This window comes from Aythya fuligula, chromosome 10, assembly GCF_009819795.1.
Source record: "Aythya fuligula isolate bAytFul2 chromosome 10, bAytFul2.pri, whole genome shotgun sequence".
Taxonomy (NCBI): domain Eukaryota; kingdom Metazoa; phylum Chordata; class Aves; order Anseriformes; family Anatidae; genus Aythya; species Aythya fuligula.
The window spans coordinates 5,237,791-5,257,225 of record NC_045568.1 but is presented as its reverse complement, the minus strand read 5'-3'; the positions used below and the strand labels follow the sequence as shown (position 1 = coordinate 5,257,225).

Sequence of the window (19,435 nt, the reverse complement as noted above, 5' to 3'; positions counted from 1 at the left end):
ACAGGAAATTGAAAACTTGCTGGTTTTACTTCTTCGTGGTGGTGTGGCCGTCTTCAAGTCACGGATATATGCCCCATCCCTTATCGTTGCTTTGCATTCTTGTGTGGACGTGTGTGTCCCGTGAGAGACAGATAAGTGCCGGAACACCTGGAGAACAGGCAAGAAAACATAACTAGGAAACTTTCATTGGTCTCCTTCACTTGTAGGCTTTGCCGGGTATCCAGAAAGACAGGAAAGTTATTCTGTTAAGGGTAGCTAGAACTGGGAGCAAGTAGATGAGTCTCCACATCATGTCTTAGAGCTGGAGGGATTAGATGTCTGCATTTTTCCAGTAGGGGCAAAATCTTTGTCTCTAAGTACCTGTGTTGACAAATGGCCAAGGGAAAGAATCTATTGCTGCTTCCATTTTTCCTCTCCCCATGTTAAATCCCGCTGCAAGTTGCAAGCTGGACCAATCTTTAGCAGTTTAAAAGAGTTCAGAGCTACTTTCTTCAAACACATTGCTTTAGTTTCATTACTATCAATTTGTTCAGAGGTACATTTCTGTCTTCAAAAGTTTTTTTTTTAGCCAGCCTTGGCTCTTGTTGCTGGGATGACTATGCTTGGTACATCAGGTAGGTGATGTGACAATATTTGTTTAAGTTGTGTTACTGGGTTTAAAAGCCAGGCAAACCTCCAGCCCAAGCAGCACTTGTGGGTAACTTTCTTGAAGCAGAGGTGACTGGTGCGGGGTGGAAGAGAGAGTCTGATGCACAGGATGTGCTTGTATGCCTCCTAAATGTACAATAAGTACTTCTTACTCGGCTCATTTCATAATTTTCTATTTAACCAAATCCTCATACGCTTTTTTCCCCAACTAAACCTTATTGTTCATAAAGTGTTTTTGGTGCAGTAAGTCATTTTTTGTGCATCTTTTATGCTTCTGTATACCTTCTGAAGATTCTCCAGGACACAGCTTGCCTTCTCTCAGCTGGACGGTGATACAACAGTTTACACCACCTGCAGATGTGGCAGCTTTCAAGGATCTCCATCGCATTTTTAAATGTGCATAGCTTTCTGAAATACCTCAACAAAGCAAATATATGCTATATAAATAGTTAACATATGCATCTCCCTACTCTTTCTTATCTACATACAGCTCACACTTCCTACATGTTGTAGAGGTTCCAGTTCAAATGGACAGATTTTTAAGAGATATCAGTAGTAGCAGTAGAAGTTAGTGGGAGTGTTTTTCATCACAGTTTTTGCTGTATGTGGTATAACAGCACGTGTGGTGTATCGCCTGGTGTGCACTGTGTGGTTCCAAACAGTGTCCCTCCTGTGAAAAAATAGTAGAACAAAGCTCTCCTTGTAGACATCTCAGAACAGATGTCCAGTGAGCTCAGTACTCTTCTTTATACTTCCTATATTTCATTCTAATTTTACGTGCTCCAGGACGTTGCTGACATGGGATATATGTTTTGCGATGAGACTTGGCATATATATGGTGTTCTGTTGACTTGATTGCTAAATACAAGCAGAAATGTGAGTGCCAATAACTCCTGGCTGCATTGGGCTCAGTAGGAGTCCTGCTGAGGTTAGAGCAATAATACCTTTGGTGTTTCATGAAGACAATGTGGCATTTTATGTAACAGCATTTCTTCAGAATTTATTGATTGGAGCTGCCCCAGGCTTGCCTTGTGTGGAGCCCACAAAGCTGCTGCCCTCCAGGGAAGGAGGCACACGATGGATTGGAGCAGAGGGGCGCTGAGCTCTGAACACAACAGAGGTTCATCAGTTCAGGGGGCCAGGGTTTCCAGCTGGCAGTGTGTGATTCTGCACTGATCTTCGTAGCCTTTTGATATCACTGGTGAAAGATGATAGTAATATTGCTGTGCACTTTTATTTTATGCAACCGGTTCTAAACTTTTCAAATCCAATTTTATGCAAGCCAGGAGAGAGAGAAATGCTTTTGTTAATTGTGGCACTCTCTTTGTCCCGGTTTCCCTGGCTGTGCTTATTACCTTGGCTGCTATGTGTGCTTGGCTCTCTCAAGTCATTCTTCTCTAACGTGGTGGTGATGCAGGACAACCAGATGGTATCCAAAACCCACCCTGTTTCAGAGGGCTTTCTCCTCTTGGCTGAGCAACCCTAGTAACTGAAGTCAAGGAAGCTCTATTGTGCACTGGGGAATGCAGTGGGAAGCTACCCTGCCCTTCCTAGTGCACTCAGTGTTGGCATGAAGCAACTGCGGGAGCAAAGACTGATTTAAAGGACCTCTCCATCTTCTTCCCGCCAGGCGAAACATTGCATTGCAAATGTCTTACCTGCTCTGCTGGCTGCCAACTATAATTTGTCTTCCTTTTGCCCAAGCCAACCCACAGAGCTTACGCAAATATCTGTCCTATTCTGTGTTGAACTAATTTTGAATTTAAATCCCAGTGATGTGAAATATTGTCTAATCAGATGAGAGGGTGTGTACCAAGTATCCTTACTGCCATAGTGCTTACTCGTGTTCTGGGTTGTTTTATGTAAGTCCTGATTTGTCAAGTAATACAGTGTACAAAGGGGGTTGGTTGGAGGCTAGGGGCTACTCCTACTGTCATTGTTTGTCATTACAATTTATTAAGCTTGGGGAAAAAATGTTTTTCATAACATGGGGAAAATCATACTTTCAAGCCTATGGAATGAAATCAGATTTCCATTGTCTGATGCTGGTTTGTTGTATCGCCATATTAAAAAAAAAAAAAAAAAAAAAAAAAAAAAAAAGTCTGTGCCCTGATACCACAGGCATTAAAGTTTCCAGTGTGATCTCCAAATGGGATAATGGCATCAGCAGTGGTAGGGCAGGACAGAGGCGAATTGGCCAGTCTCCACCTCCACCCCCGGAAAATGAGCCTCCGCTGCTGAATGCTTGTAGTGTGGAGCTTGCCTAAAGCTGTGCTCTATGAGGAAGTGATTGTTTTAACCAAAGCCTGCAATCTCTTTTAATATTAAAACACCAGGCTGTCTGCCAAAGCCCCCTCACCCTCTACACATACGTGCACGCTTTCTTGGCTGTCTGGTGAAGTTTCAGCCCCACATTCAGCATTACAGTAGCATTGAAATGGACGTGGGCACCTTCTTCCAGGAGGACTCTCAAACCAACAGTTTCTTTGCTTTACTCCTGAAGATTTTCTAACTAACCCTCTCAATTGTCTTTGTCACAGACTCTGACCCTGGACCAAGTTACTCCCTTTATTCAGCAGAGGTTTTAATGCATACCCAGAGCCCCCAGGAGCCTGATGTGGCTGGAAGAGCAAGGGCAGCCCAGCGCTCACCCGCAGAGCCAGTTTGTGGGTACGAAGGAGCGATCAGCTGTCCATTTCAGAGACTTAGCACAAGGCTGTTCCTGGAGTGCTGGTTCTGAGGATGAGTTTCTCCCTTATTATCACCTGTATACATATAATATTGGTTTATTTGTTGGTTTTTGGTTTGGATGGCTTTTTCTACCCATCATCAATGCACAGCCTTTTTCATTACTTGAAATCTCTGGCAGATGCTCGACCCAAATGTAAATGCCAAAATAAATAATAATAAAAATATCTCCTCTAGTACGGGATCTGGTGGAAGCGCTAGAACGCCCTGATAATTTTGCCTTGCACAGCCCCCCTTGGCCAAAAGCAATGCTCTCAGTTCTGTATCTTCATCGGTAGGTGGTGCTGGCAAACTGCACATGTGTTACTGCTGTCCTGCAGCTGTCTACACCTCGGACTTAGACGTGCAGGCGAGGAGGTCGAAGTTTCAACGGGGTCTCAATCCAGCCTCAGAAGAGGAGCCCAGTTTTGCCCACACGATGATCCCTGTTACCTTGGGCAAGCATTAGTGTGCTTCTGAATGACTACCTGAAACACTCAAACTTCTAAGGAGCAAAAGATTTATTCTTGTTTGGTGGGTAGCAGGAATCAAACACAAATCCTGTTCGCATGGTTTTCTGCAGGCTGCGGTTCTGGATTTGGCTAATGACACACTGGAGAACTACATTGTGCTGTGCTTTTTGAGGGGGGTGCAACAGTGATTGTAATTACTGCTCTGAACGTTTCAGCACTTTTTAATGGAGTTGTGATGTTGTCCTCTTTAAAAGCATTGGGCAGGCTGAGGGAACTGGGGTGTATGAGGGGCAGAGGGGTGGCTAGTGTTGTGTGTTGTCTGCACCCCCCACCCCTCCTCCAAGATGACAGTGCTAAGCTTCTTCTATTCTTCTACTTCATTATCTATGATAGGGGCACAGTGCCAGCCATGTCTCATAAGAAGGAAGTTTTCCCAAGCCCCAAAACAGTAGTAGATATTTTCATCTAACTGATGTAGAAAGCTGGAGATGAAAGGTCAGAGGACACTGTCCCCCCAGTAGAAGCATCAAGGTGAGCGTTGTACAGGATGGGGAAAAATCAAGATGAAACCTGTTCTCAAATCACATGGAATCTCAATTCACTTTTAGGAGTTCTCATGATTTGTCCTAAACAGGTACATATTTCCTGAGGAGTAGTTATTAAGCAGAACCTAAATTATAAGCAGAAATGGCATTTATTGGTATACAAAATGGGACAGGCTTGCACTGGAATGAGGAAAGCTAAGTCCATGGTTTTATGAAGGGAAGATGTATGCATTCAGGAGGACTTGAGGACATGAAAGTACACAGACTGAATTTCAGTCTGTGGGTCCAGTCTTGAAGTGGAACAGAAAGGAGTTTTAAAAGCATGATCCTTGTTTCTGTACTTTTTCCCCAAATCCTACAGCTGATTCTTCTATTCCTCAGCTTCCAACAGAAGTCTTTTTTTTTTTTTTTTTTTTTTAGTTGTTTGATATGACCCTGAGCTTGTGGAGGACAAAGAAATCATTTTCATCATGTAGCAACCTGAAATGAGATCTGTGTTCATTTCTGTGAACTCTATGTCCATTTAATTTTCTATGTTCATTCACTTAAATGAAGTCTATGTTGAAGAAAAGCACTTTCTGTAAAAGAGTCTTTAAGTGATTTATGATTCTTTTTGGCATAATTTACTATTGGAAGTAAAGGACTGAAAGTTTTGATCTATCTTTACATAAATCTATAACTAGAATTATTGTTGATCTTTGCATGAGTTCATGGCCAATCTTGACTACCTTACTATAATGCGTAGCTTCACACTGGAAAATATTTCCATTTTTCCAGTGTTTGGTTTGATTAGTGACTGGAAAATGGTAAAAGAAGCTAATAAAGGAGGAGTAGCCAATAAATCTATCATGAATGGGCATACAGCTGACATGCAACAGACTAGCTGATGGTGTTTTTTCCCCCCTTGAAATAGAGCTGTGGAAGTCTGCAGGAGTAACACGTGCTTCCGAGTTGACTGAAATATCCTAGGTTGTTTTTCATAATGCATGTTCTCTTCCTTGTTATTTCCTTTGTTTAGACTTTGAAAGTTTGTATAAAACCAGTGATGGTATTGAAATAGTGCAAGAATCAGGAAACAAACTGAGTAGTGATTATTGCAGTCTGTTGTCCTAAAGCACTTACAATCTAAGCTTAGTGAAACATCTGTACTGTATTAACAACTAATTATAACTACATAGGAAACCTAACATCATTACCCAGCATTAAGTCCTGCTGCTTAATCTGTTTTCTTTTGAATTCCTTTGGGAGTATTTTAGATGAAGATGTTTTAGATTTTTGGTGGCAAGTACTATTTCTTGATAACCATAATAATAGCGTCACCTTCCCGTAAATACAGAAACTCTGCACTTGTGGGAATTACCCTTTAGTTTGTTGAATGCAGAGTGATTACACAGAATAGTTGCATTGGTCCAAGTTCTAGACTGTTAAAGAGAAATCTTATTACTGACTTGTTTTTTCAAGAATCAGGGATATGTACTTGAGCCCATGTAGTTGATGAATCTTTGTAAAAATGAGTTAAATTACTCTAGTCTTGACAGCAGAAGTGCTCCAAAGGTTCTTGGCATCAAAGAATTAGGATTAAGCATAGTGGTCCTCATTTACGTACATGTAAAACTTTGTTTTTCCAGCTTTCATTATAACTGCTGCTTGTCCGTTATGTGTTTTAAGCATAACATGTAGTAAATGTATGCCGTGTCCAACACAATCCTACATTTTAGGATTAGTTTCTCTAGAGTCATGGTAGATCTATAAGGAAAGAAAAAATGAGTAACTGTGGCTTGGCATTTGTTTTGGAGGGCTATGACAGTTCTGCTTCTCTTCCTACAGAGTCAGCAAGAAAAAATGCCGAGGGCAGAGCCAAGCTTTTAGGCCGGCCACCTCATTGCAAAGCTCCTTCGGCAGCAAGGGCCACTTAAGCTTTTCAGTTGCCCAGGGTAGTGTTGAAGCATCTCTGAGCTGTGTGGCCTCGTGTTTTGCAGACTGACCTGGAAACTGTACGGGAGCACCGAGCAACTCGGAGCCCGCCGGCACCTGGGGTGGGCGTTGCTGGCTTTGGCTGCCGCCCGGCCGGGTGAGGGTGAGCCGCAAAGCTGCTGTCCACGTGGACCACTGCCGAAATCTCCCGTCCGGCTGCTGCCAGAGCCTCCCCCGCCAAACCCAGAGACATGGCAACAAACGGAACGAAAGTTGCAGATGGACAAATCTCCACAGAAGTCGATGCTTCAATCACCAATGACAAGCCTAAAACTTTGGTAGTAAAAGTGCAGAAGAAGAAGACGGATCTTCCAGACCGAGACACCTGGAAAGGAAAATTTGACTTTCTTATGTCCTGTGTAGGTTATGCCATTGGCCTAGGGAATGTGTGGCGATTTCCATATCTTTGTGGCAAGAATGGTGGAGGTATGCTTGCTGTTTCATTCTTACCCCATCTGCTACACCTGGATATTAGAACTCACCATAGAAACTATTAGGAAAACACTACTTGGTTTTAATAGCTTTTTTTTTTTTTTTTTTTTTTTTTTTTTCATCTGTATACATGTTCTTATTTGATAGCTTTTATCTAGTTCAGGAGGGTTGGAACCATCCCGGCTGCTTTGAAGTCTGCTATGCCCTCGAGTTTATTCCAACATCCAGTTGGCAGGTGCTTCTAAAAGACCTTAAGGCATTAGAGCAGAATTGAAGCACGTTCCCCTCTAACCCTGCAGAGCCCTCTTTTGGATTGAGTTTTTGAGAGGATTGCATAAGGCTTGTAACACTGACTCTGAGCTTACCATCAAAGGCTGACTTCAGCTGGAAAGCAGCCAGTTCTGGTTAAAGCCTTTATGATATCTGCATGCTTCTGTGATAAACGGAGGCAACAAAATACACAGTCCTTTGTATTTTAGCTTTTTATTTAAACAGAAAATATTTATATGATGAAGAGACATATTTTTCCTCTTATCATCATATCTTGAGAAACTGGTTCAGAAATGTACGCGTGCTTCTCTCTAGCTTTTATGGAAAGCTACACTTCGGAGGAAAATGTGTATATCTTTTCAGATATAATAGCAATGGAAATACTGGAAACAGTAGTGGGTTTTGTTTATTTGTTTCCCCACTGTAATAGACCTTTTCATTACTTCTTTTTAGGTGCATTCCTGATTCCCTATTTCCTAACTCTGATTTTTGCTGGAGTGCCGCTATTTCTTCTGGAGTGTTCCCTTGGTCAGTATACATCTATAGGAGGCCTTGGAGTGTGGAAGCTTGCTCCAATGTTCAAAGGTACTTCTTTCTATTTTTTTCCAAGTTACAGAAGTTACACAAAGTGACACGGCAAGGACATTTCTTTACACCTTCATTTTTTATGTATTTTACTTAAACTGTAATATCCTACAGAAACTCCCGACTTTGAGAGGTAGCTAGCAACATTGAACCAATCTTGGATATTATTCATTTGCCTTTAAAAATAGCAAGAGTTAGGCATCAAAATCTCAACAAACTTATTTTTAAAGCTTAAAATCTTTCACATTACTTATAAACATAAATTTATAAGAACATATAAAGACTGTTCAAAATAGCATTATAAATATAGCAATATTTGTCTGAGCAGGTAAGGAACTTGGTTCCTCAGTTCATAGTGTTTGGTAAATGCTGTTTCTATTCCAGGTCACAGAGGTTTGTATCCTATTGTTCTGTATTGAAATGCAGAGGCCAGACACATGCAGAGTTGCTTAAAATAAGCTCACTCCATGCTTAGATTTCCAGCTAGTTTGGATTTCTCACTGCTAGAACCTTAAGATTTTAGTCTAGATTCTGCACAGACCCAAAAAACACACAAACTGTGCTTTCCATCCTCTATTCCTAAATCCTGTGGCACTACAAATCTTCTGAGCTGACAGTAATCCCACAATGATCCACACGGATCATTGGGGCCGACTCCTGGCTCCACATAGGACCACCCAAAAATCAGACCGCGTGTCTGAGAGCGTTGTCCAAATGCTCCTTGAACTCCAGCAGGGTCAGGGCCATGACCGCTGCCCTAGGGAGCCCACGTCAGTGCCTGAGCATGCTCTTGGCAAAGAATCTTTGCCTGACAACCAGCCTGACCCTCCCCGCTTGCAGCTCCATGCTTTCATGATATGATAACATTATGCTAAAAATCAAGAACTTTGACTAGTGCACTAAGAGCTAGCTGGTCTTACAGCTCTTACATAATTTGACTGCATCTGCCAGAAGTTTGTGGTACTCTTGTTTCAGAGAATTAACTGATTTAGCTCTTTTCCTTAGAAACACCTCCTGTAAAATCTCAGCAGTAGCAGATGTGACTGCTCACTACAACACACAAAGCACTGGTCACTACAACTAAATCTATGGATGACTGAAGTCTTGCACAAATTAGTGATCTTTTTATAATTGTACCTCTAAAATTTGAACTTCACTTTTAGAGGATTTAGTAAATTGTTTCTGCACAATACTTAGCATTTGCCCTACTGAGCTGCAGCACTTATACTGACACCTGTACAAACGTTACTAAAAGTTACCTTATTTTGTTCCTTTTTCTTTTATTTCCAGGTGTGGGACTAGCTGCTGCAGTCCTTTCCTTTTGGCTAAATATTTACTACATTGTGATTATTTCATGGGCAATTTATTACCTGTATAATTCCTTTACTACTGTAAGTATGGGGTTGGGACAGAGGGATTGTTTGTGATATCAATAGCTTATAAATGTATCTCAATGTAAAGGCAAGCGATAAACACATAATGAATATAAGTCAATAGGTTAAGCTATTTTTTATCCAAAGCAAATTAATAAAAAATAAAATAATAATAATTTTTCTCCTTCATGAGAAATATAGAATAGAAAACTGAATGTCAGTGGAGAAATGTGATAAAAGCATGTTTTGGAACCACAGGCTTCCCTTCCTTACTGATTCATTTAAATTTTCCTATCTTAGTCCTCAGAGCTACAGATCTTTCATCTGTGCCCATTTAGTCTCACTTATTACCTGTCTGCAATCATGAGCATGCCTGCTTGCTTCTCTGACAGACAGCTGCAAAGACTCAGTGCTCAATGCTTGGGACTGCTAGTCCCGGCAGTGCACCGGTATCCCCTTGCCTTTGAGTCAGCAGGCAGCCAGTCATTCCCCTGAGAAAAATTCTAGTTAGTACCTGTTTGTTTTTTTTGGAGGGCTGGGTTATTTTTGGGTTGGTTTGTTTGGTTTTCTTTGTTTCATACGAGAAGCATTTCCAAGGTTGGCTATCAAAAGTATATCTCCGTTGTATCTAAAATAGATACAAATGCTATGCATTACAGTAAATCCCTAACTAAAGGAAAAAATTGAACTCTGACTAATAGCCATCATGTTTTTATGACCTCCAGTGCAACAAGAGGTAACAGGACCTCCAGGAGGTCCTTTCTGCTGCCCTTGTTTCTTGAAGCATGCTCAAGGTACTCTCACATGCTGAAAGATGTAGCAGACTCTAAAGCATTTGACTTGATGTGGTAAAAAAAAAAAAAAAAAAAAAAAAAAAAAAAAAAAAAAAAAAAAGGATAAAATGTTTTCACGTGTATTAACGTAATGGATATGAAGTTAAATAACTTAAGTGGCAAACACGAACCCTGGGGAGATCAGTAGGCTGCAGAACTCAAAGTATGTTCTTTCTCCACTTGAGAGATACCTGAGATAATGCTTACTTAAAAATAAATAAATAATAATAATAATAGTAATTTTGACTGCTTAAGTTTTTCTCTCTCTATTTTGTAAACAGACTCTTCCTTGGAAGCACTGTGAGAACCCATGGAATACTGACCGCTGCTTCTCCAATTACACCTTAGCAAACACAACCAACATGACAAGCGCTGTAGTTGAATTCTGGGAGTAAGTTGAGAATTTTTCTGTATATCATTACTGTGCATATGCAAGGATTATGAACTTGTTATCATTCATATTGTTTTCTGAGTCAGTTGTTGAATACACCATTCTGCTTACTTATTCTAGACGCAACATGCACCAAATGACTGATGGATTGGAAAAACCAGGGCAAATCCGATGGCCATTAGCAATTACTCTGGCAATTGCCTGGATTCTGGTGTATTTTTGTATCTGGAAGGGGGTAGGCTGGACTGGAAAGGTAAGATTAAAAAATACTGTAAATACAATTTGATTAAAAATGACAATTTTACTCATATTTTGAAAATTCATGAGGTAAGATGCACAGGGAACATTTTTTTTCTGGGATTTCTGTTAATTATTGCATCTCTGTCCCACTTGAATTGACACAGCACCGTGTTTTTGAAAGGGTTGGCTCCTCCATAGCTGGCTCTGGCCACAGTCTTGGATGGTATGTTTATTTATACACTTCCTGGCTTTGCCATATATAAAAAAAAAATAATAAAAATGTGTCTGCTTGTTCCTGAGGTGGATATTGTAGCTCACTTGGGTAGCAATAGAGTGAGGATGCAACATTTTGGCTTCAGTGGCAAGTATTTCTTTATTACAGAACTCTTGTTGGACTTAGATAAGTGGTGAAGCCCTGTGGTATACAGGAGCTTCTCCTTTCTTTCCTTGCGCTGAGAGCCAGATGTGGTTGTTGCCACAGGCATGCTTGCACGCTGTACTTCCTCGAGTCTGGCTGGTTTCCAAGTGCAAAATAAAATGCACAAGTGAATTAACGAAAGTAATACTGCTGTGAGAGACCCTTCTCCAGGAATGAAAGGGTGACAGCATTTGACACCCACATAAACCTCTCCCCTAAATGGCAGGAAGAAATCTTGGGGTAGTGAATTACCACAGCCATAAAGCCTGCTGCCAGCTGGAGCTGTTACTGGCTGGGGTTACAAGGGCTCAGGCTTGGTGTGGAGACGAGGATTTTTCACGCAGAAAGAACAACTTGTTAACTTTTGACAAGATAGCTGCAGCAGTGACCCACTTCAAGCTTTGTGTTAAACTTGGCTCAGCTGAGCTCAGCCCAAAACATTTCATGTCTCCTATCTGCACAGAAGGTGGCAAAAAGAAGGCAGCTGGCTGCATCTTTGGAGGCTGACTTTGTCGTGACTTCTCATAGGGCTTTGGGAAGACAAAAGAGTGGGACCCTGTATGGCAATTATACCATCATGTTGACGAGGATAGGATGTAAAAAATATAAGAGCAGCTGTGTGAGAGTATGAGAAATAATCTGATGTTCTACAAGCAGAGTAGGAATACTGGAACCATGAACCTTGTGATTTGGGCACTCCCCTCGTTGAATACAAAAAAGAAGCATGAGCCCCTGGTGCAGAAGCATCCTAATCCACCTTATTCCACCTTCAGGAAAGTCAGCAACAGCAACCTGCATTGTAGTCAGGGTGTTTAGGAAATTCAGCAGTAGGCACTACCCTTTCCACACTAAGCTTTTTCATTGATAAATGCTTCAGTTTTACAAGTCGGTTTAGTTGCCGTTATGGTATTTTTTATGGAGCAAGTGTTTACTGAAGTGTTAACGAGCACAGATCATTCTTTCTTCCACACTTACAATGTCTTGTTTCTTCACATCAGGTGGTATATTTCTCTGCTACTTATCCCTATGTTATGCTGCTTATCTTGTTCTTCCGTGGTGTAACACTGCCTGGAGCAAAGGAAGGCATTTTATTCTATATAACTCCCAACTTCAGTAAGCTTTCAGACTCAGAGGTAAATATCCAGTCTTCGTTATCAAAAGTTTCACTACTAACTGTTCACCTTTCAGACTTATGACCATCTCCTCAAGTGCAGAAACAGATTTTTAAAAAATTATTTCCTGCAATCAGGTTTGGCTGGATGCTGCCACACAGATTTTCTTCTCCTATGGTTTGGGTCTTGGTTCACTGATTGCCCTTGGAAGTTACAACCCTTTCCACAATAATGTTTACAGGTAAGCAGATGACTGTACAAATTACAATGGCACTTTCCTCTCTCAGCTGGAGCTGGATTCTGTCTTTCTGGGTCGTGTATTGCTGAAATAAAATGTAGTCTCTGATCTGAATATTCAATGTAATATCTAAGTGGGAGTGAAAGGTTTACGCTAGCGGGACAGACAACATGACTTGTCCAGTGTGAAAAAGAGCCCACACTATGAAATCCAAAATCATGAAATTCATCCACAAATGCTTCCACTGGAGAAAAATGCCAATACAATGATGAGCCAGTATCATTACCTTACCTACTTCTTAAAGCACCTTATCTTTATTCCAGGGACTCCATCATAGTGTGCTGTATAAATTCGTGCACAAGCATGTTTGCTGGCTTTGTCATCTTCTCCATTGTTGGATTCATGGCTAATGTCACAAAGAGGCCTATTGCAGATGTTGCAGCATCAGGTATACAATCTGTTTTTCTCTAAGTTACTCAGTGACATCAGTTATCTTTTGTTTGTGTGTCGTATCCAACTGCCTCATGTAACCATTGAAAATCCCTCCCTCAAAACTTTCTTTAGACCCCTGTCATTTCCATGCACTTACTGATTGCAAGAGAGAGAGCATTGTTCCAAATCTCTTGAGGCATCACCAGCAACATCATTTCGGATTTAGCAGGCTGTCTGCATGCCCAGTGCTCACAGACCTTCAGTGTGGAGAGTGGTCAGCCAGAAACACGTACTGGGTTGATGCAATGAATAGCAATGAATGCCGCTTACAGGGACTGCATTTACAAGAGGTGGCAGGATAGTGAGCTGTTACAGTCCTTATCTGTGACATCAGATTAAGAGCCTCTTGCAACTGAAATTCTTAAAAGCAACCTGAAAAGGAGGACTGATTGTCATTATGTTTCAGAAGCATATATTCGCAAATTCTGTTAGGTGTTTAAATTCCCTTTGCTATTTCTTGAGGTTAAACCCTTTGAGTCAGATCCATTTCTCACCTGTTCATACTTATAGCTCTGAGCCAATTTTATGGGACCCCTTATTAAGGAAGTCATTTTATATAGAGCAGAAAGATGTCCGTAGATGAATTCTGCTGTATTTTGCAGTTCTTTGCCTTTCTTCCAGATGAAAAAGCTTAAAGGAGCAGAGCAGATGGTTGCCTTAACCCAGCTGGTGTACCAGATACTCATTTAGCAGTTCTGGCCACAGGGAGGATTCTGATAACTGAAAGCTTGGTTGGAAGACACTGGTGGACAAAATATGTCTTATTATACTAGCAAACATATCCCATTGATGAAATATTCTTCTAGTTAGAAAAACAGAATTTAGTCACCAAAAATAACCTTCAACAAAATATAGATACAGAAAAAAGAATTCAGGTGTCTAATGCTGATTCTTGCTTCTCTGGTTTTAAAGCTAGATATGTCCAACCAGTTAACACAGACAGACTAACTTCTAATTAAAACTGAAAAATCAGATACCCACCTTATGTGAAGCACGCTAGTTTTATTTGTATTTCTGTAATTATTTAGTTTCTACAAATTTCATCCTTAATCTGACATCAGTTGTTTTCCAGTTACGCTGTGTCAAAAAAAAAAAAAAAAAAAAAGAGCTCTTTCTTTCATAATAAGAATTTATATTCTCCTTCCACAACTTTGCCCCCTCAGCAGTTAGTAGGAACACAAATTAAAATGTTTTCCTTTTTACAATTACGTAGCTAATTTAAAATATGTTTTATAAGAAAATTCATGATATAAAGTAGCAGATGGGAATACCGTAAATTCTGCAAAGTGCCTTCTCCATTTCTGAGCTGTCTTTAATTCTCTTCTGAACTACTTGGTGCGAATCAGAAGATTACAGCCAGCAAAAGCTACTTTAGAAGGGGAGAAAGCTGACCATGCCCAAAGACACTTTCTTAGCCAAGGATAACACTCTGCTATACAGAGGTGTCTCTGAGGAGCAACTTCTGAACTGTATCTAGTATTCTCCTTGGTTGGTTGGTTTGTTTTTTGTTTTGTTTTAGTTTTAGTTTTGGTTGGTTGGGTTTTAAAGCAAGACAAGTGCCCTGACTTCTTGGTCAGGGAACACTGATTAAGCTGAAATCCCTGGTCAGATACTGCATCCATGGCTGAGTCATTCAGATAAATGTAAAATCAACTGGAGTAAATAATATCCCATCAATCACATTGATATTTTCTCTTCTTTTTCTCCTCCCAGGTCCTGGACTGGCATTTCTAGCTTATCCAGAAGCAGTGACACAGTTACCAATTTCTCCCTTGTGGGCAATACTGTTCTTCTCCATGTTGCTTATGCTCGGAATTGACAGTCAGGTAACATTGGTGTAAAAATTAGTACCAATTATAAAGGCAAGTTGTCTGCAACTGCAATGTCAGGTGTTAGTGTTGCATGATTTTTGATATAATCAGATAAAGAATAGGAGATACTAAGGAAGGAAAGAGTTTGAGGAGCCTGTGATAGTCAGAAACTTTGCTAAGACACTTTCATTTTTTCATGAATTGTTGGAATCATATGCCAAATATGCAGGAAAAATTATTCTGCAGTTAAAAGAAACTTTGTTTGGAATGTTAACCATTCATTCACAACATTAAAATTACCTTTGAGGTGCTCACGAACATGAGAAACACCAGGATATGTTTTACAGATGTGTGAATCTTCTTGCCGTCAGTTATAGTTGTCAAACCAGTGCCTTACAGTTTTGTGGTTTTGTACATGCAGCCTGTAAGCACAGGCTGTGCTAGTCTTCCTAACACATACAGGAATATGAGAATTCCTAGCTTAGTACTGTACCAGTCTCTTTTAGCAGAGAAAATCCATCATTTTCTGTAAAGCTGACTTCAGCCTGTGAACCAAAATATTAAAAAAAAAAAAAAAAAGTTATCCTAAAACATGAAAAGAAGCTGCACATTTGTTTTCTATTTCTTTGTTTTTCAGTAACCTTCAAGCTTGACATTAAAACCTATTGCTTAATCTGGGGGGAAACTACTATGAAATTAATTGGGTCAAAAATATTTTTAAAAGAACTTGTCTCTAGGCAAGTAAAAGCTGAGGAGAGTAGCTTAATATTATGAACAAGAATATATACATCTACATGCTGTCATGGCTTTTTCATTTTCTGTCCATCAGTAAGCATTTTGTGCCCTACAATTTATAAGAACTGTAACTGTTGGTCACATTCCAATTGCACCGTTGGAAATTAAAGTCAGGATGTATGCAGAATTTTATTCATTATTTAACCCATCATAATGAAAACATCTAATTTGAACATACACATATGGGGAGGGGAGGAAGTGTTGTCTTGCTTTCCTCTTGGAAAACCACATCCTCAGCAAAAATCTTACTATTGCACTGACTTTTCTGGAGCTACAAAAAGTATTCGATATATAATATTTGAGAATCAATCTTGTGTCTTTAGTCTTCACTCTGAAGCATTAATCTGATCAGACTTTCTGAGTCTATTGGCTTTCATATATGTAAATAAATCACAGGAGAAGTGTAAATTTTTGGAAGATCTTGGGGTCAAAGCCTTCATCTGCAGGCTTCCATCACAAGAAAGAGCACTTTATCTTATTAAGCACATGCTATAGGTCATACTTCTGAATGCTGAATGTTTTTCTAGCTGGAAATCTTTTTGCACAGATCTTTTTAGACAGAAATAAGGATATTCAGAAGCACTGCTACCACTAAAGTCAAGTGAATTTTCCTTTATCATTTAATGGATGCAGCCTTAGGCCAATGATGATTGCTATTGAAAATTCCTCCCCTAAATGTAATCCTGTTGTTGCAGTGCATTGCATTGTATTTTATTTGTAACTTTACTTTCAGTTCTGCACTGTAGAAGGATTCATAACAGCTTTGGTGGATGAATTTCCGAAGTTACTGCGCAATCGAAGGGAAATCTTCATTGCTGTTGTGTGCATTGTTTCTTATCTGATAGGGCTGTCCAATATTACTCAGGTATGTTCTGCAGAAGAATGTGATCTTACGTCTGTTGTACCACACCTGCTTTATTTCCCCCTCTCACCACACCAGCCAGAATTGTTGCAAACCCCTGAAGTGGCTGGAATCTGTCACTGACACTATCTAAAGACTTCAGGCAGCACACATTAGCTTACCAGGTGTATAATCTCTGTAGTCTGTGGATGCAGTGAGGGCAGCTAAATGGTTCAGGTGACAAGAAAATACACAGCTCTACAATCCCTTTTACAGTCCACAACGCAGTAACTAGCGGTTCTGCATTGCTTCCTGTGATCTGGTATGTTGGAAACTATTTCAGGGAAATGACTGAATTATTGAACAAAAAGGAGTAAAGTGAAATCCAAACAGTTAATTTCATTCTAGCAGTAATTATTTTTTGTCAGTATTGACCTCAAGCGTTATAAGACTTTAAGCTGTTAACATTTAATTAACTTACATTAATATTTTCCTAACCTATCCACCATGGTTACTTTGTTGCTTGCATTTTAACTGTCTTGAAATTGAAGTCCTTACTACTTATTTTAACACTTCCTTCTTATATATTTTAGGGTGGAATCTATGTGTTTAAGCTTTTTGACTACTATTCTGCCAGTGGAATGAGTCTTTTGTTCCTTGTGTTCTTTGAGTGCATCTCCATATCCTGGTGCTATGGTAAACTTTTTTTTTTTTCCTTGATAAGTTTTGCTTATCATAATGATACTTCATCTGCTATTTTTTTTTCTTTTGTGTGTGCAAATCTGAGGGTGGAATTGAAACCAGCCTTGGTTTATATATATATAGCTCTACTGAGAACTCAGAGGTGGTGTGTGGAAGGTACTCCTGCCTCTTTAAAACACCCTATGTATTACTTAGTCACATGGTCTGAACTTTTGGGTAGACCTGTGCGGTGTCAAGAGTTGGACTTGATGATCCTTAAGGGTCCCTTCCAACTCAGGATATTCTATGATTCTATGATTCTATTAGCCTGGAACTGAGGAGATTCAAATTGTTGTGGGAACACTAAATAGGTGACATCAGCCTCTTCCTCCCAGTCCCCATTCCCCCCCCCTCCTTCAAAGGCTGGATCTTCAGAGGTATTGAAGTACTGCTGTTCTTGACATAATGACTTAAGTCTCTTGGACTTCACAATGCTTCATTTCCAAAAACGACTCTGTCACACTAGGATCTTGCAGAAAGAGGTCAATTGTCTTGCATAATTGCCCTAAAATGTCCAGAAGCTGACAAGGTCTGGGTATAAAGATAAATGAATATAGATCCTATTCTTGCCATAGTATTTGTATATTTGACCTTAATTCTGTGCTAGCCCTTCCAATGACCTTCACCTGTGATTACTAAGGAACTTTCATTTATATTGCAAAACCGATTCAGAGATAGATAACTGGAGTCTTTCTGCTGTCTTTAAATGGACTCAAGAGAAAGAAACAGCTTTAATAAAAGGGAGAGGTACTGTATATGAATCCAGCAAAAGTGAAAGGAAAAATGCACCAGCTAAGTAATGAAGAAATCTAATTTGAAGCTATAAGTAATGCAGTAGCTGTACCTTTTGGAAGATGATGGAATGTTGGCAGGCAGCAGTAGCAGAAGGACTGCTCTTTGCAGTACTGCATGTATATGGTGTGTGTATATGCCCACACAGAGTGAAGCCTGTGCTGTTGGCTAAGGCTGGTATGGGTTTATTTATTTATTTTAGTCTACTTTGCAAAATGTCATTCTAAATCTTTCATTTTAGTAAGATTTAGAGTGAAATATACCAGTGGTGATTTATTGCATCTGACCTTCAGATGTGTAGACTTCCTCAGCCTTTGCAAGGGAATAAGTTTGCTGGTTGATGATTTAATTAATTATGATATAGAAAAATGAGAGCAAATTGTTTTTGGAGTTTCTGAGTTTGCACATTTATTTCCCGTTCAAGTAGGTTAAAAGTTATGTTGTCTGTACAGAGCTTCCAAATATGCCTCATCATTTATGATAGTCTCTCTCAAAAGTATTAGCCTTTCAACTGAATCAATCGTCTGATATGTTTCTATTACTGTTTCTTATTTTTATATGTAGGTGTTAATAGATTTTATGACAACATTCAAGAGATGGTGGGATACAGACCCTGCATCTGGTGGAAACTCTGCTGGTCATTTTTTACTCCTATCATTGTGGCAGTAAGAAACAAACTTTTATAATATGATTTAAGAGAGATAAATGACGAAATGAGGTACACTATGTACTACAGTATTGTCATTTCCATCCCCACAAATTCATACTAAACCTGACCTTGTTCCTTATTTAGTTAGTATGTGAGCAACATCATTAAAGGCAATAGGTAAAACCCAGTGTCATTAGAGGAAGCCTGTGCCCAAAGAAAAGAGGTCTTGCACAATTTCAAGGTTTGTATTAGTCCTCTGGAAATGGTAACTAGTCAAAAACTCTGTTCATTGGCACAGACAGAAAACTGTAAGAAACACAATTTTAACCACTTTCTGTAGTCTTACATAAAAATTACAATTCTTTCTAAAGTCTAAACTTTCCATATACACAAGAAATGGCCATATCTCACAAACTGAATTCCTTCAGATGTGCTATTCTGGTAACAGATTGGGATTATAAACTGAAGATCCTTCATGGAGTTCTGCGGAATATAATATCCAGTTTATATGACATTGCTACTGCTTTTTCTGGCAAACCTTGCAAGAATTTTGTGCCCTGGAAACCACAGTACCATCTTTTACTGATTCTAGGCTTTATCCATTTAAGCCCATGAGTACATTTTGGAAACTATAAGCAAAGAAATATAAATTTAATACACAGACTGTAGTAAACCCAAATGCAATATAAAAAATGTTTTCAAGTAGGTACAATTGTACATCACACAATACCTTTCACTTACTGATATTTCTCTGATATTCCCATACAGGTAGACAAAGGCCATACAAAAACAAACACTAAAGAGAGGTACTAAAGGGAAGGTTCCTTGATTTATCTCTATTCAAATGAAGGCTTTCATTTTTCTGAAAACAAATGTTCAGGAAAGCATGAAAAATACATCTTGTTTATTTCAGTGGGATATAAAGAGAATAGCAATACTTTACATAAAACCTATCAAATTTCTCCGTTCTTTTAAAGTCTTGAACAGAATTTGTTGTCCAATAAAAGGTCACGGGTGGTGATGATGTGTTAATAAAATCTGCCACTCTACTTTCT

General features: G+C 39.5%; 1 protein-coding gene across 2 annotated transcripts in view; it reads left to right on the top strand.

The window, feature by feature from the left end:
* The window catches only part of SLC6A1 (solute carrier family 6 member 1), a 60,496-nt gene that overhangs the window by 35,087 nt on the left and 5,974 nt on the right, over positions 1-19,435 (top strand). For both annotated transcript variants that reach the window (XM_032193884.1, XM_032193885.1), the window contains exons 2-13: positions 6,373-6,793; positions 7,523-7,654; positions 8,945-9,045; positions 10,142-10,251; positions 10,372-10,504; positions 11,908-12,042; positions 12,159-12,262; positions 12,583-12,707; positions 14,465-14,577; positions 16,091-16,222; positions 16,792-16,894; positions 18,296-18,396. In XM_032193884.1, the coding sequence (XP_032049775.1) occupies positions 6,559-6,793; positions 7,523-7,654; positions 8,945-9,045; positions 10,142-10,251; positions 10,372-10,504; positions 11,908-12,042; positions 12,159-12,262; positions 12,583-12,707; positions 14,465-14,577; positions 16,091-16,222; positions 16,792-16,894; positions 18,296-18,396 (1,524 nt within the window). In that variant the 5' untranslated portion in view covers positions 6,373-6,558. The remainder of the gene's footprint in view (positions 1-6,372; positions 6,794-7,522; positions 7,655-8,944; positions 9,046-10,141; positions 10,252-10,371; positions 10,505-11,907; positions 12,043-12,158; positions 12,263-12,582; positions 12,708-14,464; positions 14,578-16,090; positions 16,223-16,791; positions 16,895-18,295; positions 18,397-19,435) is intronic.